The sequence below is a fragment of the Nilaparvata lugens genome, chromosome 10, assembly GCF_014356525.2.
Source record: "Nilaparvata lugens isolate BPH chromosome 10, ASM1435652v1, whole genome shotgun sequence".
Classification (NCBI taxonomy): domain Eukaryota; kingdom Metazoa; phylum Arthropoda; class Insecta; order Hemiptera; family Delphacidae; genus Nilaparvata; species Nilaparvata lugens.
Window position 1 is genome coordinate 18,333,396 of NC_052513.1, and position 21,391 is coordinate 18,354,786.

Genomic DNA, 21,391 nt, shown 5'->3' on the forward strand with positions numbered 1-21,391 from the left:
CGATACTGTACTATATTTCTATTTTATTTGTGAAGATGTTTTTTTTTCATGACATGAGAGCTAATTGCTGGTTCTTATTGAAATGAATTCTATAATTTTTATGATTTATTCTTGTAATGATCAAATAATTATTTTTCTCTTTCTGTTTTTGCATACGGTACCTACAGGCCTACTTTCATTTTTGTTTTTTCCACCTTAAGATAGTAGGCTCTCATTCTCAAAAATCCTTTCATTTTGATTGAGAAACTATATTATTCCATTCAATCTTATTTTATATAGACTGAATCCAATAGACCTACTTTTTTATACATTGAACTTCCAACTGTAAAGAATAGTAGTTTTTCAAAGAAAAAAAACAAGAGGGGGAAACAAATATAGAAGCAAGAATTGTAAATACAATATACGATTATTGTTATGAAATAATTACTCACGAATTTTAGAACGTCTTCAATTTGTGGACATGCCATATCAAGTAATACACCAGAACTTGAATATCCCCATGGAGGTAACTTTCCTGACACTCTTATCCCAATATCATTGAATTTCTGAATAAATTTCACTTTTTCATCTGAAAAAAATATTCAAACTATTTTCAGTGGAATACCTCTTAGTTGATCACTAAAAGAGATCAGTAATGATATTCATCTATTTTAGTACTCTTATCATCTCTTCTTATAATAATAAAAATACCTAGTACGGTATAATATTCCTTGAACAAGGTATAATTTAAGATTATACAATACTTTGAATGAACATAGATCCGTTTTCGAACACATTTAATGTCTTTAAGAAAAATTGTGAAATGAATTTTATTTATCTTGTAGCTCGTTTGAATCATGAAATTTCATGAGCTCTGGCTGAAACTCTTCTTGTTCTCTTTATCTTTATTTTCAATTTTTATTATTATTATTTCATTTTTCATTTAATTTTTATCTTATTCTCTTCTGTTGTTCATCTCTTTCTATATTTTAAGTTTTCTTTATTAGGTAGTATGGTTATCTATTAATTGTGTAAAAAAGGCTCTTTAATTGTGTAAAAAGTCTGTGAGCCTTTTTATGTATTATGTATGTCAATAAATGAATAATAAAACAATAAATCACAGCAGAGTGAGGACAATGTATTCAGTAGAGTAGAATTTAAAAACAAAAAATGAATGAATTATTTAAGAGAAGGCTCTAATATCAAGAATACAAGAGAGTGATATGAGTTTTTTTAGAGTGAAACATGAAATGCCAGTATGGTTATGTGAATCGATATTCTAAAATTTATGCTTTAAATAAATTTTATATTATATAATATCGTTTTTATACAATAAAATACTCACCAAGAGGCCAGCAAGTGATAACCGACATAAAACTTTCATTTTGAAAGAAATCAGTTATTGTTCTCTCAATTTCTGTGCTCAGTGTTTTACATGAAATACAATTCGTTAACAATAATATTAGAGTAAATCTGTTGTAGAGCTGATTCATAATCTTGGTTTCACTTAAAACTCTATTGCAAAAAGTAGCCTACTGAATTTGTGGTCAGCTTGTTCTATTGACTAAACTCCCTATTTTACTGAAGAAAATAGTACAAATTCATGAACAGGAAATTAAAGGCTGATTCAAAGACAACTTTCCAGAAAAAGCTTGCTTTCTGTTGAAAAAAAGCATCTTTCTGATAGTTAGCTGGTTTAAGAATGATGAAATTTGTTCACTTAAAACTCTATCACGAAAAGTAGGTACTGAATTTGTGGTCAACTTGTTCTATTGAACAAATTATCAATTCCACTTGAGAAAATAGTACAAATCATAAACTCCACTAGAGAAAATAGTACAAATTCATGAACATGAAAGGCTGATTTAAAGACAAATTTCCAGAGAAAGCTTGCTTTCTGTTGAAAAATGCTTGCTTTCTGATAGGTAGCTGGTTTAATAATGATCAAAATTGTTCACTTAAAACTCTATCACAAAAAAGTATTGAATTTGTGGTCAGCTTGTTCTGTTGAACAAATTATCAATTCCACTGGAGAAAATAGTACACATTCAAGAGCATCGAATTAAATGTCATCGGAAGGCTTCTTTCTAGAAAAAGATAACTCTTTCTGTGGAACCGAAGAAAGGCTTTTTTCTGATAGTTAGCTGTTTCAAGAATGATGACAATATGATTGTTTATGACTGATGAATAATAATGAATACCATTCTATTCTGATGACCTCTTATAATAGATCAATTATTAGTTTTTCCTTCTGATGGATTTCTCATAGGTATTACAGGGTCTAGTAGTCGAATGTATCCAATATTCTCTATGATGAAACCGTAAAATGTGTTTGATCTCATAAAAATGCTATAAATTTTGTCTGTGGAACCTATTGTCTTTAGCCTTCAGCCTCTCGTGCATTAGTATTATAGAATCAAATGAACCCAATCAGCAATGTATCAATTATTCATTATTAAGTACACTATATAATGAGTGTAGGAGGGCTGCACTTGTCATCATTATTTATTATTAATCATCAAGTACACACAATAATCCACTTGGAATAAAAAGTTATTTTTGAAAAGATGAAATATATTCAAAAAAGAATAATACATTGATGGTATACAGTCATTATCCATCAATAAATAAATTATTACTCAATCATTATCAATTATTATCAATAAACTCTGGCTTCACATTCTTTGAATTATTTATTCATATGCAAATACAATTCAAGTAGAAACAGCAGGCATTTGCCCAAAACTGCTTCAAACCTTAATTTTGAATGCACAGTCTAATGAGAAGAAGGTCAGCATGAGCTTGTTGGTTCTCAATCATCATTTTTGTCGGTAACTGTTTGAATTATTGATAATACGAGATTGCTCAATGGATTTAAGAATATTTTATCAAAGAATGGTTAGCCCACTTTCATCATTCTCGTTTTCTACAATATTCAATTCGATATAAATGAATTAGGAATTGAATAAATTGATAATGATATCGCTCAACGGATGTCAGAATATTTTATCAAAGAATGGCTAGTCTACTTTTGCCATTATTTTTCTCTACAACTCAACTTGATGCAAATGGATGAGAAATCAGATTGCTTATAATAGTTTATTCTCTCTATACTAACTGTTGTATTGATATGTGAATCGATAGCTCCTTGAATATTTCATCAAATTCAGCGGTGGCGTTTTGATCAAATTAACATAAAAGATCAATCACTTTATCATAGTTTACTCTTGAATATACATTGATATGCTTTCCGTGGTGCATGAGAAAATTGGATCTTCTTCTTCATGATTGATCTTCTCATCTTTCCCCTCATGATTGATTAGCTAATTCGTCTCTAATGAAGTAACTTATTAACTCTTGCATGCAGTAAATTGTATCTTTCAATAATTGTTATTCCGCTAATCAAAGGAAAATCGGTTACGGCTTGATGACTATTCAAATGATTCTATTCTTTGAAGTTAATTCCTATTATTTGCATAATGTAGATAGATTTTCAGTTCAATCGTAAGAGTGTAAGCTCTTCATGTGATCTCCTCACATAATAAGCTCTGAGTGTGCTCCACACTAAACACTCTAGTGTAGTGTAGATCGTCTCATACTGCATTCACCTTTGTAGGTAGCTACATTTTTTCATTGAGTACATATACCATGGAATAAAACAATCGTAATAATTATTACGTTTTTATTATTAAGTTTTCTCTGGTACATCTTCCTACACAGATTCATCCTGATAGATGTGTATACACAGTAGATAGTATAAGGCTTATAGTTAATTCATTTTTAAAATAGGTATTACAAAAAAGTGTAGGTAGGCTTACACAGACAGAAAAGATAGTATTCTGAAATGTACTGTACTAGTTACATTTATTGATATTTTCCCATGTGGATTCAGGATGAGCTGTGCCTTTTATTATAATTATTCTAATCTCTTAATTATTGTATTGTTATGTACTCATAGGTGCCAACTACTTTACTGAATTTAGGCTACATATTTTTAATAAGAACTAGTAGAAAAGTAAAGATTTAAAATGCATCAACTTCTATTTTCGAAGAGACTTTCTCTCCTGTCATTTCAGTATCAATTTCTCAATATCGCTGATAATTTGGATTGCTGAAAGCTGAATTATTCAAGTTATCAATTTTAAAACCTGTTTGAATGATTCGCGCGTTGCCGTTCGTTATTTTGCAAGCACTGGTTTGGCACAGCCAAAGTGATCAAAGTGACGTTTCGAGAAGTCGAGATCTTGAAATCGACCTAACCTATAAAATAATGAATAAATGAAAACAACACGTGTCTTAAAAATAACACCACTGTATAACACAATACTGTAGCATGATTTTAACTGTTTTTTACTGTTTAAAATCATAAATTGGATCAATAAGCTACTATATAACTTGATTATATTGTATCTAAAGGACTGTCATGCAAAACTGTAAGTTTCTAATCAAATTTTGATAGAATCAAAGTGTTTTCCTAGAGTTGGCTTTGTAAGTTAGGATTATCAAGCTACTAATTTTTTTGTTTGATGCTTTTAATAACAATATGCTTCATTTTAGATTGTTTTTCTATTGATGCACATCAGAAAATATTCACCCTAGAGTTATGTATTTCCTGTACCAATTATTTTACTCTTGAAGCCGTGTTTATAATATTGAACATGTTTTGTTTCAGGTTAGCTCAGTAAATTAATTAACTGGTTACCCCAGTTAGCTCAAGTTAGCTCAGACGTGTGAACAATCTTCAAAAACACCAAAAAATGACTTCGGGTAAGGTTAATCCTATATTACTCCAGTTTATGAACTACCCGTATTCAAACTAAAGATTAATAACATGCTAGTACTCGCGTGGGGTACTCCAGTACCCCAGACACTTAGTTTGTGTGCGTGTGTGTGCTTTTTGTTAGCTTTACTGTATGATCAGACCCCATGAAATACTTAAATATCCTCACTCCTTGGGAGCCGTAGGGAGCTATTATCATAGATAAAGGATAAGTATAACTATAAGCATAACTATATTTCTTGTCTTGTCTGCTATTATGTACTGGCTATAGACTGTCAGTATTCTCAGACGTTTGAAAATTGGCCAGCAGTGCTCCAGGTAATGGCGATGACGTGATAACACGAAGAACTTCTCTATAAAGATGGAGAATCCTTTCACAGCTACCCGCATGACCTCATAGTACTATTACATAGCTTATATGGCTATGGAACAGCCCATGTAAGCTGAAATTAAGTAGTTGGCAGGCACATATCGCTTCAGTTTCCCTATCAAAAACGTCACCCTGGCCAGTCGATTGCACAGCATGCCAATATGTCGTTCGCACGATAGAGTGGGGGACCATCTCAAAACCCATAAGTTTGACCTCCGCCTCACCACGAGCCTACAGACCACGCCTTAAGGTGCACACCAGGTTCTGTGTTTTCTCCTCATTCAAACACATTTTGTTTTATTCAAACCAATGGTGGAGTGCTGGACTGAAAATATTCAAAATGTTTTATAATTTAAGAGTTTTTGTCAGAAGATTTCAACGTTTATGTGATTCAAGATTCATTTATTGTCAGAACACTTTAACAAAAATGCAAGACAAAGTCAACAATTAAATAAAAAATTCTAAAATATAACAATAAACATTAATAGTCATCACAGTCACATCGTAATATATACAAGAGAAGACAAAAATAAGCAAATTCTATATAATATAATGATCATTTTTAAAACAGTTATTGGCTTATTACAGTTAAGAAAATACACAGACATCACCACAAATCCTCATAACCATATGGACAGCAGTCAATTAGAATCTTTTCAACGGAAAACTTAAAACTAAGTTGATTGAAACATGATTTTACTTGTCAGCCTAGTCCACTATAGCCTATTTTGAATTCGTTCAAATTTTATAAACTTGAAGTTTAAACATAAACTTAAAACTTCGGAATAAAATATAATTATTTTGTAAAATCATCAACTTTCCGGCAGTCCCGCTGTTGTAAAAAGTACAGTGTTAGTTTTTTGCTTCACAAAACTATTGAATGGTGTCAGTGAATGAGACAACTATGCATTTCAAAACTTTCTCCCCATCACTCCACTGAGTTGCAGTATCAAACGAGCAATGGTTCAGTCTTTAGGTGCCGTTTAGTCGCCACAGTGCATGAGTAGTGCATATGATAGGAGAAGAGACTGCCAACGAACCAATAACACAGAATTGTTGGCTTTGCTTGGTAAGGTACACGGGCTACGAAAAGGTAATCATGCAAATGCTCATAGGCGTAAAATAATCCAAGGAAATGGAAATATTAATTACACGATTAATTAATATGTTTTGACAGTAAACAGAGTACATAGCACATAGAAAAAATAGGATGTTGTAAAAAATACAACACGCGACTGCTCGTGAGATTGAGTAGGGCGCGACTACCGGAAGGTTAAAAGTCCTTGTTCTAATACTCTCTCTATTTTTCCAGTAAAGAAAGTCTTGAAAAAGCTGCCTGGTAACATTCTACCTGGCCAAGATGAAGGACCATCAGAGAATGTTGATATTGAAAAGATAGTAAAAAAGGTTATCTCCAATCCAGTTCTCAATCAGGAGGTTGGAAAGGAACTCGATAAGGTCAGTTTTATTCACTTTTTATCTATTCTATGATTCAACAATTTTCTATGTGAGTGTGGTTGAATATTCATGAAATAGTCGTATTTATCAATAATAATAGTAATTAGTAATCTGGCTCTCTCAGGTCCAATGTAAGAGCTTTCAGGTCAAACTTGATCCATTTTTTCAGGGCCTCTGACATAACCTAACAACTGCTTTCAGACAGCCAGGACCGACTGTTAAACGTGTCCATTCGAAACACGAGAGCAACCTGAGAAAAATATCTTGCCCGGTCGGGATTCGAACCCGGGCCTCTGGTTCACAAATCCAGTGTCTAAACAACTTTACTACGGCTTCTCCCATTTTTCATTTATAAAAGTACAAATCACATATAGCCTATACAAATGTCACACATTTATTGATGTTCATTCATTCATTGATTTATTTATTTTCAATTGCGGATGATTCCCACATGAGCTTTCAGCTTGTGCGTTGGTAATAGAAAATGCGTGGATGATGTGATGAGATGATCAAACGTCCATGCCAACCAGCGGGATTAGAACCCACGATCAGGTAGCGCTAGCAGACTGAAGGGTGCAATGCATAAAGCTTGATTCGCACACAAGAGTGACAGTGAAAATGAAGATATAATTCCTATACGTTGCAATGGGAGTATTCATACTGGCTCGGCCGGGCTGAGTGTGAAAAGTCCAATCAGAACTCTTGGGAGTTATATTTCCATTGTCACTGTTTTCACCGTCGTCTCGGCTATCCTGGCCGGTAAATATTGATACAAGAGTAGTACTGTGTCAATGAAAAACAATACAATAATTGAGAAATTACAACAGGCTAAGCAAATAACTGGCCCCCTTTAGAATTTTGATTTATATTCATATATTTACTTGTCATGGACAGTAATACATATTATATAGCCAATTGCTACAATACATACAGAAACAAAAACAATTACAAAATGGTAAATAAACTATTACACAATAAAATTACCAAATACAGAACGAAACAAAGGTTACAGCAAACACATAATGGTTAATATTATCCAAAATAGGGTTTCCAACTTAACATAAAATCATGTTGGTTATCCTGAAACGTTCTTCCACGACTCTAGCATGGGTAGTGCATGGATAATGGAAGTAATTATTTTAAGATTTGGTTCATCTTCAGATTTATATTTAGACCACAGACTTCATATTTTGAAAAACTTTTTTGATGTTTTAAACAACAAAATATAGTCAGTTATTCACGTAAATAAATAATTTATGTCGTTGTTCAAACACCGAAATTGTGTGTTAATATTGTGTTACATCGTATTTCGTAATGGATCAAGGAACCATCATCTTATGTTTAAAAATAAAGGAAGACCAACTTTTTGAACTGTGTTATCACCTACATTTGATTGAATGAAAAAGACTAAGAAATTGTCAAAAACCACCGATTTATTGATACTTAGAAAGACCGGTTTCGGTTATTACACCATTGTCAATCTCTGAGAAAAAAAAGAAAAAAACCTAAATTTGAAAGAAAAAATAATATTGGGATTGCCTTAGCATTTCATCTACGAATGTTTTTACATCAGTGTAGTTTGTTACATAAATAAATAAATATTTCTATTTTTCTCTCATTTCCAGACTTTCTCACTAGCAAAACTGCAGATGAAACGGAAAGAGACAGAAGAGCAAAAGCAGCAGAAAGAAAGAGACAGGAAATGTGCTGGTCTATCGAATGGATACAGAAGAAAATGTAGAATACACGTTTTACCCAAGAAAGGACTGAAATTCAAAGATTTTCATACGGTTCATTCTATGTGGTGCAGCTATATTAAGGAGATGCTTGGTCACAGTCTACAGAATGTTGGGTATGTTATAATAATATGAATGTTGAATAGTACATAAAATATTATAATATATTATTTGACTAAAGTTCTTGGATAAATTAATTTATTTATTTTCAATTGCGGATGATTCCCACATGAGCTTTCAGCTTGTGCGTTGGTAACGTCCAAGCCTCGGCTGGATTCGAACCCACAATCAGGTAGTGCTAGTAGACTAAAGGGTGCACCACTTAAAGCTGGATTTGAATATAAACGTGACAGTGAATATTGAGAATATAAGCATAGAGAAACAATAGCGTAAGTAGATATCCCATGGTATAGGACGTTTATGTTGCAACTTTTACTGTTATCTCAAGCCGATAGTCCACGTAGTTCTTTCTTGTGAAGCTGTGTGTTGCTCGTAGTCTCTTATATTGTGTCGTTTATACACTCTCACTCCAAAAAAACAGTAAAAATCGACAGTAATCGGCTTGAGATAACAGTAAAAGTTGCAACATAAACGCCCTATACCATGGGATATCTACTAACGCTATTGTTTCTCTATGATATAACTCCAAATAGTTCTGATAATATTAGAGAAGGTATAGAATAGAATAGAATATTTTATTTGCTTTCGTTTTTTTAAACATACAAATGGAGTTGAGTTTGTTTACATATATAAAATACAGAATATCATTTGAAAATAGGAAAACTGAAAACATATTTGTCCTTAATCAGTCTTGCCACAAAAAACAGATCAGATATCAGTCCAACTCGTCGACGAATCTCCTGAATCTTATGTAGCTGAAAAAGTAAAAACAAATCTTATCCATCTTGGCTGGTGTCTCTATGTGTAATAGTTCTTTATACTGTTCGTCAAGTTCCTGGCTCCCCCGCAGATACTCCGCCAAGTACTTTCTTCTGTTGTCATCAAAAGTCGGACATCCAAAGAGAGCGTGACATAAGCTGTTATCAGCCCGCTGGTTGCACAGCAAGCAGATTTCCTCACTTGAGAAAGATGCCGTGTACCCCTTGTGATGAATTCTTGCAAAGTTTGGCTGAGCAAGTCTCAGCTGGCTGATGAGACGCATCTTCCATATGCTTTTCCCGAAGTTCAAGTACTCCTCCTCAGCACCCAAACCACTAATACAACGATAAAGCGGATTGTAGTGAGAAATCATCACCCTATCGACATCCGTTTTTAATTTGTGCTCCTTAAATTTGGTTATTAGGGCATCTTGGAGAGTTGAGTTGGAAGCTTTGAGCAGGACTGTTGTGCTTGTGAACGCTCCACTTTGTTTTGCTGTAATAGCTAGTTAATGTCGATTTTGGAGTTTCAATTTTGTAGCAGTAGGAAAGTATATGTTTGTGATACAGTGTACAAGTTTCCAGGGCAATCCGAACTGTTAATATTCTGATTTCTTAGCAAATATTGTTGTGAAAAGTTTAGGTTAGAATTGAAAGTCAAGCAGAAGGATTCGAACAGCAGGACGTGGTGCGGGTGGAGGTAACGGTTTTCGGACGTCTGATAGCGATAAGTACAACTGTGTTATCTACCTCAACTATATAGATCATCATTGATTTCTGCAATAGCTGAACTCAGTTAGTCCTGCCTGTATATATATATATATATATAATATATATATATATATATATATATATATATATATATATAATATATTTATTTATTCAGATACCGTAGAATTCGAATAGCTAAGCCAGTCTTACTGTTAAATACACTGAATACTGTTTACTTTCACTTCTGAGTTCTGGAAACAAAAATCCAATTATAATGTCGTTGAATGCTGATAGATTAAAAGTATTCTAGAGGAATTTAAATCCGAAATTCTTAAAAACACAGCAATATCATAAAACAAGAAATAAATTCTCTTAATTTATCATCAATTATTTCGGAACAAAATAACAAAATTGAAGAACTTGGTAAACAAAATGGAAAATTAAGACAAGAGCTACAGAAGCAAAATAGCCTAATAAATAATATTAAAAGGGAGAATAACCTAATGTTCTATGGAGTAATGGAGCCTTCTGATGAGAATGAAGATCAGGTCATGAACGGATCCTGCAAATATGCAATGAAACAATAGCGGTAAAAGTTGATGCAAATGATGTGAATTTTGTCAGAAGAGTGGGAATAAGACAGACTCTAGTGTTCGCCCTATATTTTCTCTCTAACTTCAGGATTTAAGAAAACCAGCATTTTGAGGAATTGTGGTAGGCTGAAAAACACGAAAATTTTTGTTGCACAGGATATGGATAGGAAATCAGGACAAAGACGTAAGGAGCATAACGAGATTCGAAAACGACTAGTCAAAAATAATCATAGCGCTAAAATGAGAATGAATGGCTTAGAGATAGATGGGAAGTTTGTTAGATATGATGATTTGATTCAGGAGCACTACATGGAATCGGAATCCGGAGGAAATCTACAAGTGGAGTCGAATAAAAGAAGAGGAAAGGTGAAACCCTTCAAAGGCAGATAAGGAAAACTACCCCAAATCAATCACGAAATAACTCTGATATTACACAATTTTTTCGTCCCTCAGGTCCAGACAGTAATATTGCATAATGATGAATCTGAAAATAGCAGCCCTACGCACAAAATTATAAGGAATAGTTCTACAAATGCTAATGATGAGAAGTCTGATATGAAGGTATTGTTCTGGAATATTGGAGGTTTTAATAATGTCTATAATTTACTAAGGAAACAATCAATAGCCTGACGGAGAACGCGATCATTTGCTTTTCTGAAACATATCTTGTTAACAGCGAATTTCATAGACCGGCTTGGTTTGAGGATTATAATGTTTCACTTCAAATGCAACTAGAATAAATGTTAGAGGAAGACCAAGCGGAGGATTTGTTACACTTGTGAAAAAGTACTATAATGACACTACGATACTAGATGATAACAGGTATTGGCTGGTATTGAAGGTGAAATTTCGGGGCTTCTCCCTCATCGTCGGAATGTCTACTGGAGACCTGGTGCAAGTACTGATGCATGTGTGGACTTATTGACAGATTTTATGCGGGATATCAGATATGGCGAATCGGCTGCTGAAATAATTCTTGGAGGAGACTGGAATGCAAGAATTGGGTTGCTCAATCAGTACGTCGAAGAATTGTCAGAGGAGTCGCAGCTAAGTAGTGAAAGACAGTCGAAGGATACTACCTGTGATACTCGAGGTCGCAAACTAGTGGAAGTAATGGAGGATAATGGAATGCTGGTACTGAACGGTAGATCCATAGGTGACAGCTATGGCGAATTTACAAACATGACAATATTAGAGAAGGTATAGCATAAGAAGATATCCCATGGTATTAGTTGATCATGATCCAAATTCCGAGTCGATTGTTTGTTAACAAGCCGATTACTGACGAGTAACAAATTATTTTGATGTTTTTAACAACGGCTTGCAGTCAATAATATTCATGCAAATAAATAATGCATGTCATTGTTTAGAACATCAAAATGATGTGTCAATATAGCCTATCCCTGTTCGGAATTGATCAAGGAACCATCATTTAAGGCTGTTCAGTACACCTTTTCATTTTTATTTAAATTGGATAATCTTTTCAAATATAATTGTTAAGATCATTATAGGAGTGAGAAAAAGTTACTACTGAAATTTTTAAGTAGTCTAATAAGCGAGTTATGGGTTGTTGAAGTGCTAAACTCCGTTTTCTTTCCAGATCATAAATGGTCTCGAATTTTCCATGTGTTTTTTTAATACATTCCGTATATCATTGGCTTTGTTCTAATATGTGTTTTTCGCGATTAATGCCAATATAAACAAGTTATCGAATTCACAAAAAATGGTACTTTTTTATTTATGAACGATATGGGGAATAAAATGTTTTAGTTTGAAAAAGATACATTTTTTGAATTTTTAAGATAAGTTCTAATAATATAATCGAAACCGTTTATGATCTGGAAAGAAAACGGGATCTGAAAAATTAGCACTTCAACAACCCATAACTCGCTTATTGGACCACTTAAAAACTTCAGTTGTCACTTTTTCTCACTCTTATAATGATCTTACATTGAAAAAGATTATCCAATTCAAATAATAAAGAGAAGTGTACCAAACAGCCTTAAAGGAAGCCTAACCAACTTTTTGAACTGTGTTATCACCTAAATTTCAAAGATAAAATAATACAAGGATCGCCTTAGAATTTCATCTACGAATGTTTTTACATCAGTGTCGTTTGTTACAATAGATAAATAAATATTCTTATTTTTTCTTCCTTTTCCAGACGTTCTCTCTAGCGAAACTGCAGATGAAACGGAAAGAGACAGAAGAGCAAAAGCAGCAGAAAGAGAGAGACAGGAAATGTGCTGGTCTATCGAATGGATACAGAAGAAAATGTAGAATACACGTTTTACCCAAGAAAGGACTGAAATTCAAAGATTTTCATACGGTTCATTCTATGTGGTGCAGCTATATTAAGGAGATGCTGGGAAACAGTCTACAGAATGTTGGGTATGTTATAATAATATGAATGTTGAATAGTACATAAAATATTATAATATATTATTGGACTAAAGTTCTTGGATAAATTAATTTATTAAATTTTAGGGTGGGCACACAGCAGTTAGTCAAGACAAGACTAGTCACGATTAGTCACAATACTTCACATAGTTGCTTATGAAGCAACACACACCGACTAGTCATTGCAATTAGACATGTCTTATAAACAACTATGTGAAGTATTGTGACTAAACGTGTCTTGTCTTGTCTTGACTAGCTGGTGTGTGCCTAGCCTTGCTCGTATCATCTCAATACTCGTATGATGACGAACCACGTTATAATGACAAAATTTGATTGACATTGGTGTTGATATCCTTGTCTATCATTCGACAAAACAGATAGCACTATCCTTTTCTAGCCTCACAATGATCAATGTAGAAATATTACTGAACAACAAAATATCCAATCTCAATTATTATGAAATTTATTATTCAATCATTGAACAATTTATATTTCCTTGAAGAATATAATATAATTGTTCATTTTAAATAAGAATGAACAGTTATTATTACATCAGATATACCGGTATCAGCTATCCTCTCTATAGAAGGCAGTGGCAAGGCAGAGAATCGGCAACACTGTTCTCCTATCTTTCTCCACTACCATTATAACGTGGACCTCACTATACGTGTACTAACATAAACATTTCATGAATTGATAATTCCAATAATATATCATAGTATTACAGTCTCAATTCATAATAATACATATTTATCTATTAAAAACTTTTTTATCCAAATGAACTTACTGAAGAACATTTTTGACCGAACGTAGTGAGGTCTATGTTTTGACTCGGATTTTCTTTTGTCTGTCTGTATATAACGCGATTACGGCCAAACGCGTTGATAGAATTCGATGAGATTTGGCAGGAATATTCCTTTTTTGAAATTTTGCATTTAAGGATAATATGAAAAGATAAGGAATTCCTCCACACTCTGATATCACTATACTAGTAGTTCTGTGAACAGTAGACCTCACGCAGTATTCTGATCCACAAGTACCTGATTGAAACTATAGACCTTATGGAAAAACAGCAATAGACTGGCTTCTCTACACATCTGTGTAATCACTTGTCAGCTGATTTATGATGAATAATTCTAGTCTGATTTTTACTCTAATATTGGCGTATGAAGGAGGCTCCTTCTTCCTTTTATATTATCCTTAAAATGCAAAATTTCCGAAAACCTTGTATATACGTCGACGCGAAATTAAAAAAGGAACATACCTGTCAAATTTCATGAAAATCTATTGCCGCGTTTCGCCGTAAATGCGCAACATAAAAACATTTGAACATTCAAACATTTAAACATTAAGAGAAATGCCAAACTGTCGTCTTGAATCTTAGACCTCACTTCGCTCGGTCAATAATACTACCCGTTCAAAAACATCGAACATCTTGAAAATGTATCTTTCCATCAACGTTAGTAGACAGTTGTCTACTAACTTTGTCTTTCCATAAGCTGAGGCCATGATTCTAGTTCAGAGTTTGGAGTTATTGATAGGAAATATTTTTTGTACATTTCTCTTTTTTAATCTGATGATATAAATTGCAACAAATATTATTGGAAAGAAATTGATTTCTAAAATCATGAAAAGTGAGAAATGAAGTTTGTAGGGAATCAGCATTATGTTAGTTCATTTTGTTCATTTCAACACACCGATTTCACGCCAACACGTCAACACAGAATGTTCTCTGATGGGTTGATTGGATTGGCGTATCGACGGCAGCCAGACTTGATTACAGCGCTCACACTCACATTCCGGAACGACACGTCACGGTACGATAGGACAGAAAGTTCTATGTTTATTTAGGACTTTTCCTAGACATTTTAAATTGATAAATGATTTTTTAATTTTTGAGAAAACATAACTAAAGGTCAATGTAACTTACTGAGCGCGAGGTCTACTGTTCACAGAACTACTAGTTATAATCTCCATCTGTGAAAACTATTTCATTGACTGTGCTATTCAACTAATTATACATTTTTCTCAAGTATTTTCTTCTCAAATTTGCAGGTTACCAGGCCAATCTGCTAAACAATTGGAAGAAATTTCAACGAATATTTGCAAAGCGGATCTGGTTGGTGCTTATATCACTGTGACTAGATCGAGAGACGTGGGATGTATTGGCACAGAAGGCTATGTGGCTGTGGAAACCAAAAATGTGTTCCAAATCTTGGGGAAGGATAATCGTGTTCGAAGTAAGTTACACCATAGAGAAATCAAATCAAATCAATTTATTGCCATTCTTTTTTTACAAACAAGTGAAACAAAAACATTCTTATAATGTTATAATTAATTATAATCTAAACTAATTTAAAAACATATTCAACGAATGTTTTCTTTTATTTAATATTGAAATAATGGGCTCTCCCAGAAAAGCTAATGCTTGAGCTCTGGAAGAGAGTTCAAAAATGTTAAAGGTAATTAGGATGGATGTCTAAGACAATTTAATTAGTACCAGAAGAAACAATATGCAATATAAACACTAGAATATAAATGTATGTACAATATAACAATGTAAGCACTAGAACAAAAAGTCAATTAATCTTCTGAAATCTCAAGTCCGAAGTAAACTTTCCTACATACCTTTCATAAACACTTAGTAATTCTGTTTAGAATGAATTTTTCAGGTAGACAATTTATTATTCAATGGCAATAGAAGGACAATTGGTGTTTGCAAGATGTAAGTCTAGTGAATAGGTTAAATAAATAGTTTAATAAGATATCCCATGGTATAGGTCTTCTGTTCCAAAATTCAAGCCGATTATTGTTAACTGAAGCCGGCTACTGTTTATTATTAGGACTGTTTTGGCCGGGTGAGAGAGTTAGAGTCTGTTCACATGACAGCGATTTACGTTCGGTTGTCAAACCGAGCGGTTGCCAGGTATAGGGAAACACATGGTGCCCTACACATGCATCGCTCGGTTTTAGTAGTCGCCGGCGAATCGCGGCGGTTGTAATCTCAGACTTAACCGAGGGCAAACCGCTCATGAATCGCTGTCATGTGTACGAGACTGGCAATCGAGCGATTTGCTAACCGCGCGACAACCGAGCGTAAGTCGCTGTCATGTGAAAAAGCTCTTAAGGTGCGTACAGATATACGCGCCGCGAACATGAGCAATTCACTTTTCATCAGCTGATTATATCTGTATTTTTACAGAAACGGTAAGATACAGATATGAGTCTCATTCGTGGGAAAATTGCAGGAGCTCCGTAATATTCTTGAGAAAAATGACGGATAATTACTAAAAAACCATGTTTTTCACGATTTTCTCAAAAATGACTTGACCGATTCTCTTCAAATTCATACCCTATATAGTTATTTATCAGCTCTATCAACTGGCATGAGTCTCTTTTCTGGGAAACTGATGGGGGGTCCACCCCATCCTTGAGAAATGGACTTTGTAACCTCCTTCTCGTGCATGAGGTAGGTAGGTAGAGCAATTCATAAAAAGAACACATTGTCGAGATATTTCATCTGTAGAACAGCTGTTTTGACGAATTTTAAAAAAATCATCGAATTTAACAATTTCAACAAGGGAAAAAGTACTCTGAAAACAATTTTTATATAATTATACACATATACAGAAGTCTGATCGTAGTTTCAAATAATATGTTGCCGCCAATCGTCATTATGTTATTCCCCTAAATTATTCTCGTTTAAAAATGGGGCTCAAAGTTCAATGAGAAAGGAAAGTTGTGTGAGTGTACCACACCAGATTTTTGATGATGTACTTGTATGAATCAATAAAGAATCAATAAAGTCTTGTTCAATGTGGCTCATTTTGAGTTTAAGCCGTCTGCTGACTAAATCCAGTTTAAGCTTTGACTGTGCAAACGACCCTATTTTTCTCAAAAATTTTCCTTGTCAATTTTCAGATCACCAGGCCAATCCGCTAAACAATTGGAAGAAATTTCAACGAATATTTGCAAAGCGGATCTGGTTGGTGCTTATATCACTGTGACTAGATCGAGAGACGTGGGATGTATTGGCACAGAAGGCTATGTGGCTGTGGAGACCAAAAATGTGTTCCAAATCTTGGGGAAGGATAATCGTGTTCGAAGTAAGTTACACCATAGAGAAATCAAATCAAATCAATTTATTGCCATTCTTTTTTTTACAAACAAGTGAAACAAAAACATTCTTATAATGTTATAATTAATTATAATCTAAACTAATTTAAAAACATATTCAACGAATGTTTTCTTTTATTTTAATATTGAAATAATGGGCTCTCCTAGAAAAGCTAATGCTTGAGCTCTGGAAGAGAGTTCAAAAATGTAAAAGGTAATTAGGATGGATGTCTAAGACAATTTAATTAGTACCAGAAGAAACAATATGCAATATAAACACTAGAATATAAATGTATGTACAATATAACAATGTAAGCACTAGAACAAAAAATCAATTAATCTTCTGAAATCTCAAGTCCGAAGTAAACTTTCCTACATACCTTTCATAAACACTTAGTAATTCTGTTTAGAATGAATTTTTCAGGTAGACAATTTATTATTCAATGGCAATAGAAGGACAATTGGTGTTTGCAAGATGTAAGTCTAGTGAATAGGTTAAATAAATAGTTTAATAAGATATCCCATGGTATAGGTCTTCTGTTCCAAAATTCAAGCCGATTATTATTAACTGAAGCCGGCTACTGTTTATTATTAGGACTGTTTTGGCCGGGTGAGAGAGTTGGAGCCTGTTCACATGACAGCGATTCACGTTCGGTTGTCGCGCGGTTGACCAAACCGAGCGGTTGCCAGGTATAGGGAAACTCATGGTGCCGTACACATGCATCGCTCGGTTTTTGTAGTCGCCGGCGAATCGCGGCGGTTGTAATCTCAGACTTAACCGAGGACAAATCGCTCATGAATCGCTGTCATGTGTACGAGACTGGCAAAATCGAGCGATTTGCTAACCGCGCGACAACCGAGCGTAAGTCGCTGTCATGTGAACAAGCTCTTAAGGTGCGTACAGATATACGCGCCGCGAACATGAGCAATTCACTTCTAATCAGCTGATTATATCTGTATTTTTACAGAAACGGTAAGATACAGATATGAAAAGCTTGGCATCACCTGATTAAAAGTGAATTGCTCATGTTCGCGGCGCGTATATCTGTACGCACCTTAAGAATGGCACAGTATGAGATACTACCAGCGTCAAATACTACCAGCTTCACCAAAAACAAATACTATAGTGAGGTCCACGTTATAAAGGCAGTGGAGAAAGATAGGAGAACAACGTTGCCGATCCTCTGTCTTGACAATGCCTTCTTTAGACGGTAGCTGATACAGGTTTATTGATGTAATATTAACTGTTCATTCTCGTTTGAAATAATAAATTATTTTTTATTAGGGTAGAAATTATATTTTTCAATAATTTCATGATGAATTTCCATAATTAAGATGAAGTATTTTGTTAATTAATTATCAATTCTACATTGTTAAAAGACGATCTGGCAACAGAGAAATTCGAGAAAGAGAAAGCGCTATCCGCTTCGCTGAATGATAGACAAGGATAGCAATACCATTGCTAATCAAACTCTGCCATCATACTTTTTGTGTAGTTGAGAAGTTGATATTGTGGTAGTTATTCATATTGAATGAAAAAGACTAAGAAATTGTCAAAAACCGCTTATCTCTTAGTCTTTTTCATGGCGGATGTTCAACTGCCATCATGAAGTGGACCTCACTTATAGCACACTGGAGTTTTACAATTATGTATAATCAAAACTAGTTATTTAGTGGTTGTCACAAGTCTTCAATTAATATAGATTCCATTGCCTCAATTTCAATTAATAGATTTCATTATGAAACGAATTAATTTTATCTCCAATATAACAAAATATTCATTCAATTATTGTTCTTAAATTTATCCATTTGTAACTATCTGACATCTCTTGTATTTAAAAAGTTCAATTATAATTAAAAAAAAAAATAAATTTGAAGATGCTAATTACAATAAAATGAACATTATTTTTCTCTTGGAGTTTCACCAAGTATCATAGAGAAATAATAGCGTAAGTAGATATCCCATGGTATAGGGCGTTTATGTCGCAACGTTTACTGTTATCTCAAGCCGATTACTGTCGATTGTTGTCGATTTTTACTGTTTTGACCGGGTAAGAGTGTATAAACGGTACTATATGAGAGACTACCAGCATCATAAAGCTTCACTGGAAAGAACTACGTAGACTATAGGCTTGATATAACAGTAAAAGTTTGCGACATAAACGCCCTATACCATGGGATATCTACTTATGCTATTGTTTCTCTATTGTTATGTCTTCTAGATTTCCATAAAATTTTCAGTTGAAAAATATTTATACAAACCATTCTTTTAAATTTAGATGTTCCAAATACCATAATAATAATAATAAACACTCAGTTATTTACAAAATAGAGAATATTCACTCATTAGAGAATTTTTTAAACACGAACCGAAACATACTTGAGAAAACAAGTTTTCAAAATGTTTGGTCTGTTTTTGAACAGGCCTCATACAACAAGATCCAATAATGGAGTTTATTTTAATGCTATTACGTTAATTCACGAGGGTAATATGTAATTTCATTTAAACTTTCCAACAAATCTGATTGATTGTTCTTTCATAAGAGACAAAAATCGACCTTTAGTGAAAAATATTTTATGGATGCAATTTATGGGAAAAATCCTGTTAGCTTCCATAAATAATTCAATAAAATTGAAGTTTGAAAGAATTTGAGAATACCAGTAAGTGTCTTAATCTAATTATTATTGCTTGTCCAGATTATTATTGTTCTATTGTTTTTGCAATAGAAATCAAACCTTACAATTTCTTTGTTATTTTCAGCAATTCCAAAGAGAACCACAGAATTTGTTCTCAAACTTGAAGGCTACAGATTCAAATTCCTAGGCAAATACTTTTGTCTAAGATCAAGCGAAAGGAGTGCTAGGAAGCTGAGGATACCTGTTTTCGATGATTTATAGTATTTCCAATCCTATCATTAAACTTTTGTTTTTGATTAATCATAGTTCTTATTCTGATCCAGTTTTTATATGAGATGAATGCTTGTTTTGTACGTAAGTCTTAAGTCTATATTGAATAAAATCTATTCTATTAGATTGTGTTAATACTTAATTATTACCCTTCACCCTTCAGTTCACCAAAATCGGTAAGGTTTTCGAGGCATAAACCCGGTTGCACAACTACCGGTAAAATTTTAACCGTGATTAATTTTTGAATTTGAATTTATTACTCTTTGCATGTACAACAATGAAATTATTTGGCAATCGTCACATATTACAAAATAAAATTACATGTTACAAAAATAAAATCACAACAAAAAGTCATTCATGTCATAAAAACACTTATCAGCCAGCCAGTCCTTCAATGTTTTCCTGAGCTGCACTCTATTGTCAATGTCCTTAAGATGGTGCGGCAGGGATTTGATCATTTTTTGGCTCATGTGAATTGGATTTTTCTCGTAGAACGCTGTCCTATGTTGTTGTATTCGATAGGTGTTCCTTGAGCGCGTGTTATAATTGTGTAGGTCAGCACCTCTTGTCCACGTCGATGCATGCTTGAGACCAAATGCTACAGACTCCACAATTATACAGGCAAGGTAGTGTGAGCGTCCCTGTTGATCGGAATAATTCTCTACATGGAGTTCCAGGCGGTTTTTTGAGCATTATTCTAATCTTTCTCTTCTGTGCTCCGAATACCCTGATAATTTCCGGTGACGTGCCCCAGAAAAGTAATCCGTAGGTAAGAAGAGGCTGAAAGAGTCCCGAGAACCAATCAGAGAAGGCTTTTTTGAAAAGACGGCTTCTCTGATTGGTTCTCGTGGAATTAATCACGGTTAAAATTTTACCGGCTGTTGTGCAACCGGCACATAGTATACTCAGCATTTATAATATATCCATAGAATTCATTGATTTTTTTATTTTTATTGGAAAATAATTTTTTTACAATGTTGGGTCCTGCTAAACCCATGGGTTTTTCAGCAGGTGCCATATCAAAAACAAAATTTTCACAACTTTAAATTAAAATAAAGTACAAATAAAATAAAATTTGGCTATTTGTCGTGAATACAAGAAATGAAAAAAAAAGGAATTACAATAATAATGAGAGAATAAAAAGAACACAATAATCAGAAGTAAGAGTAATAGAGTTAATAAATAACATTATTATAAGCATGATAAATAAGGAGTTAATTAAGAACTAAAAGGAATAGAGTAGGAAGTATTTTATACAATATTAATATTACTAAATTATTAGTCGTTCAGGCTGGCGGCAGTGACTTTACAACATATATATAATAATTTAAAACCAGCGGAATAGGCTATTTGAAAGATGAAAAAGAAAATTCATCGTACGCAGGCCTATTAGAAATTATTATTCAAATAATGATAATAAATATTTATTGTTTATTCAGAATTTAGAGTACTATTATCACTGT

The 21,391-nt window shown here is 33.5% G+C and overlaps 1 protein-coding gene across 4 annotated transcripts; it reads left to right on the forward strand.

Moving 5' to 3' along the window:
- The first annotated feature begins 4,182 nt into the window (after positions 1-4,182).
- Positions 4,183-20,053, forward strand: LOC111052354 (ribonuclease P protein subunit p29). 4 transcript variants are annotated; one of them, XM_039436482.1, is made up of 6 exons: positions 4,183-4,412; positions 4,652-4,746; positions 6,442-6,587; positions 8,213-8,439; positions 16,827-17,011; positions 19,783-20,052. In XM_039436482.1, exons 2-6 carry the CDS (start codon positions 4,737-4,739, stop codon positions 19,917-19,919), a joined length of 705 nt encoding a protein of 234 aa, XP_039292416.1. In that variant the 5' UTR covers positions 4,183-4,412; positions 4,652-4,736; the 3' UTR covers positions 19,920-20,052. The 4 variants fall into 4 exon arrangements, with proteins under 4 accessions (XP_039292416.1, XP_039292417.1, XP_039292418.1 ...); XM_039436483.1 differs by lacking the exon at positions 8,213-8,439 and adding an exon at positions 12,670-12,896 and having other exon boundaries at positions 4,226-4,412; positions 19,783-20,053; XM_039436484.1 differs by lacking the exons at positions 8,213-8,439; positions 16,827-17,011 and adding exons at positions 12,670-12,896; positions 14,961-15,145 and having other exon boundaries at positions 4,226-4,412.
- Positions 20,054-21,391: the final 1,338 nt, after the last annotated feature.

Coding starts and splice junctions, on each gene's coding strand:
- LOC111052354 (XM_039436482.1), top strand. Junction 8,440..16,826: donor CACAGTCTACAGAATGTTGG/GTATGTTATAAT, acceptor GTCAATTTTCAG/ATCACCAGGCCAATCCGCTA. Junction 17,012..19,782: donor GAAGGATAATCGTGTTCGAA/GTAAGTTACACC, acceptor TGTTATTTTCAG/CAATTCCAAAGAGAACCACA.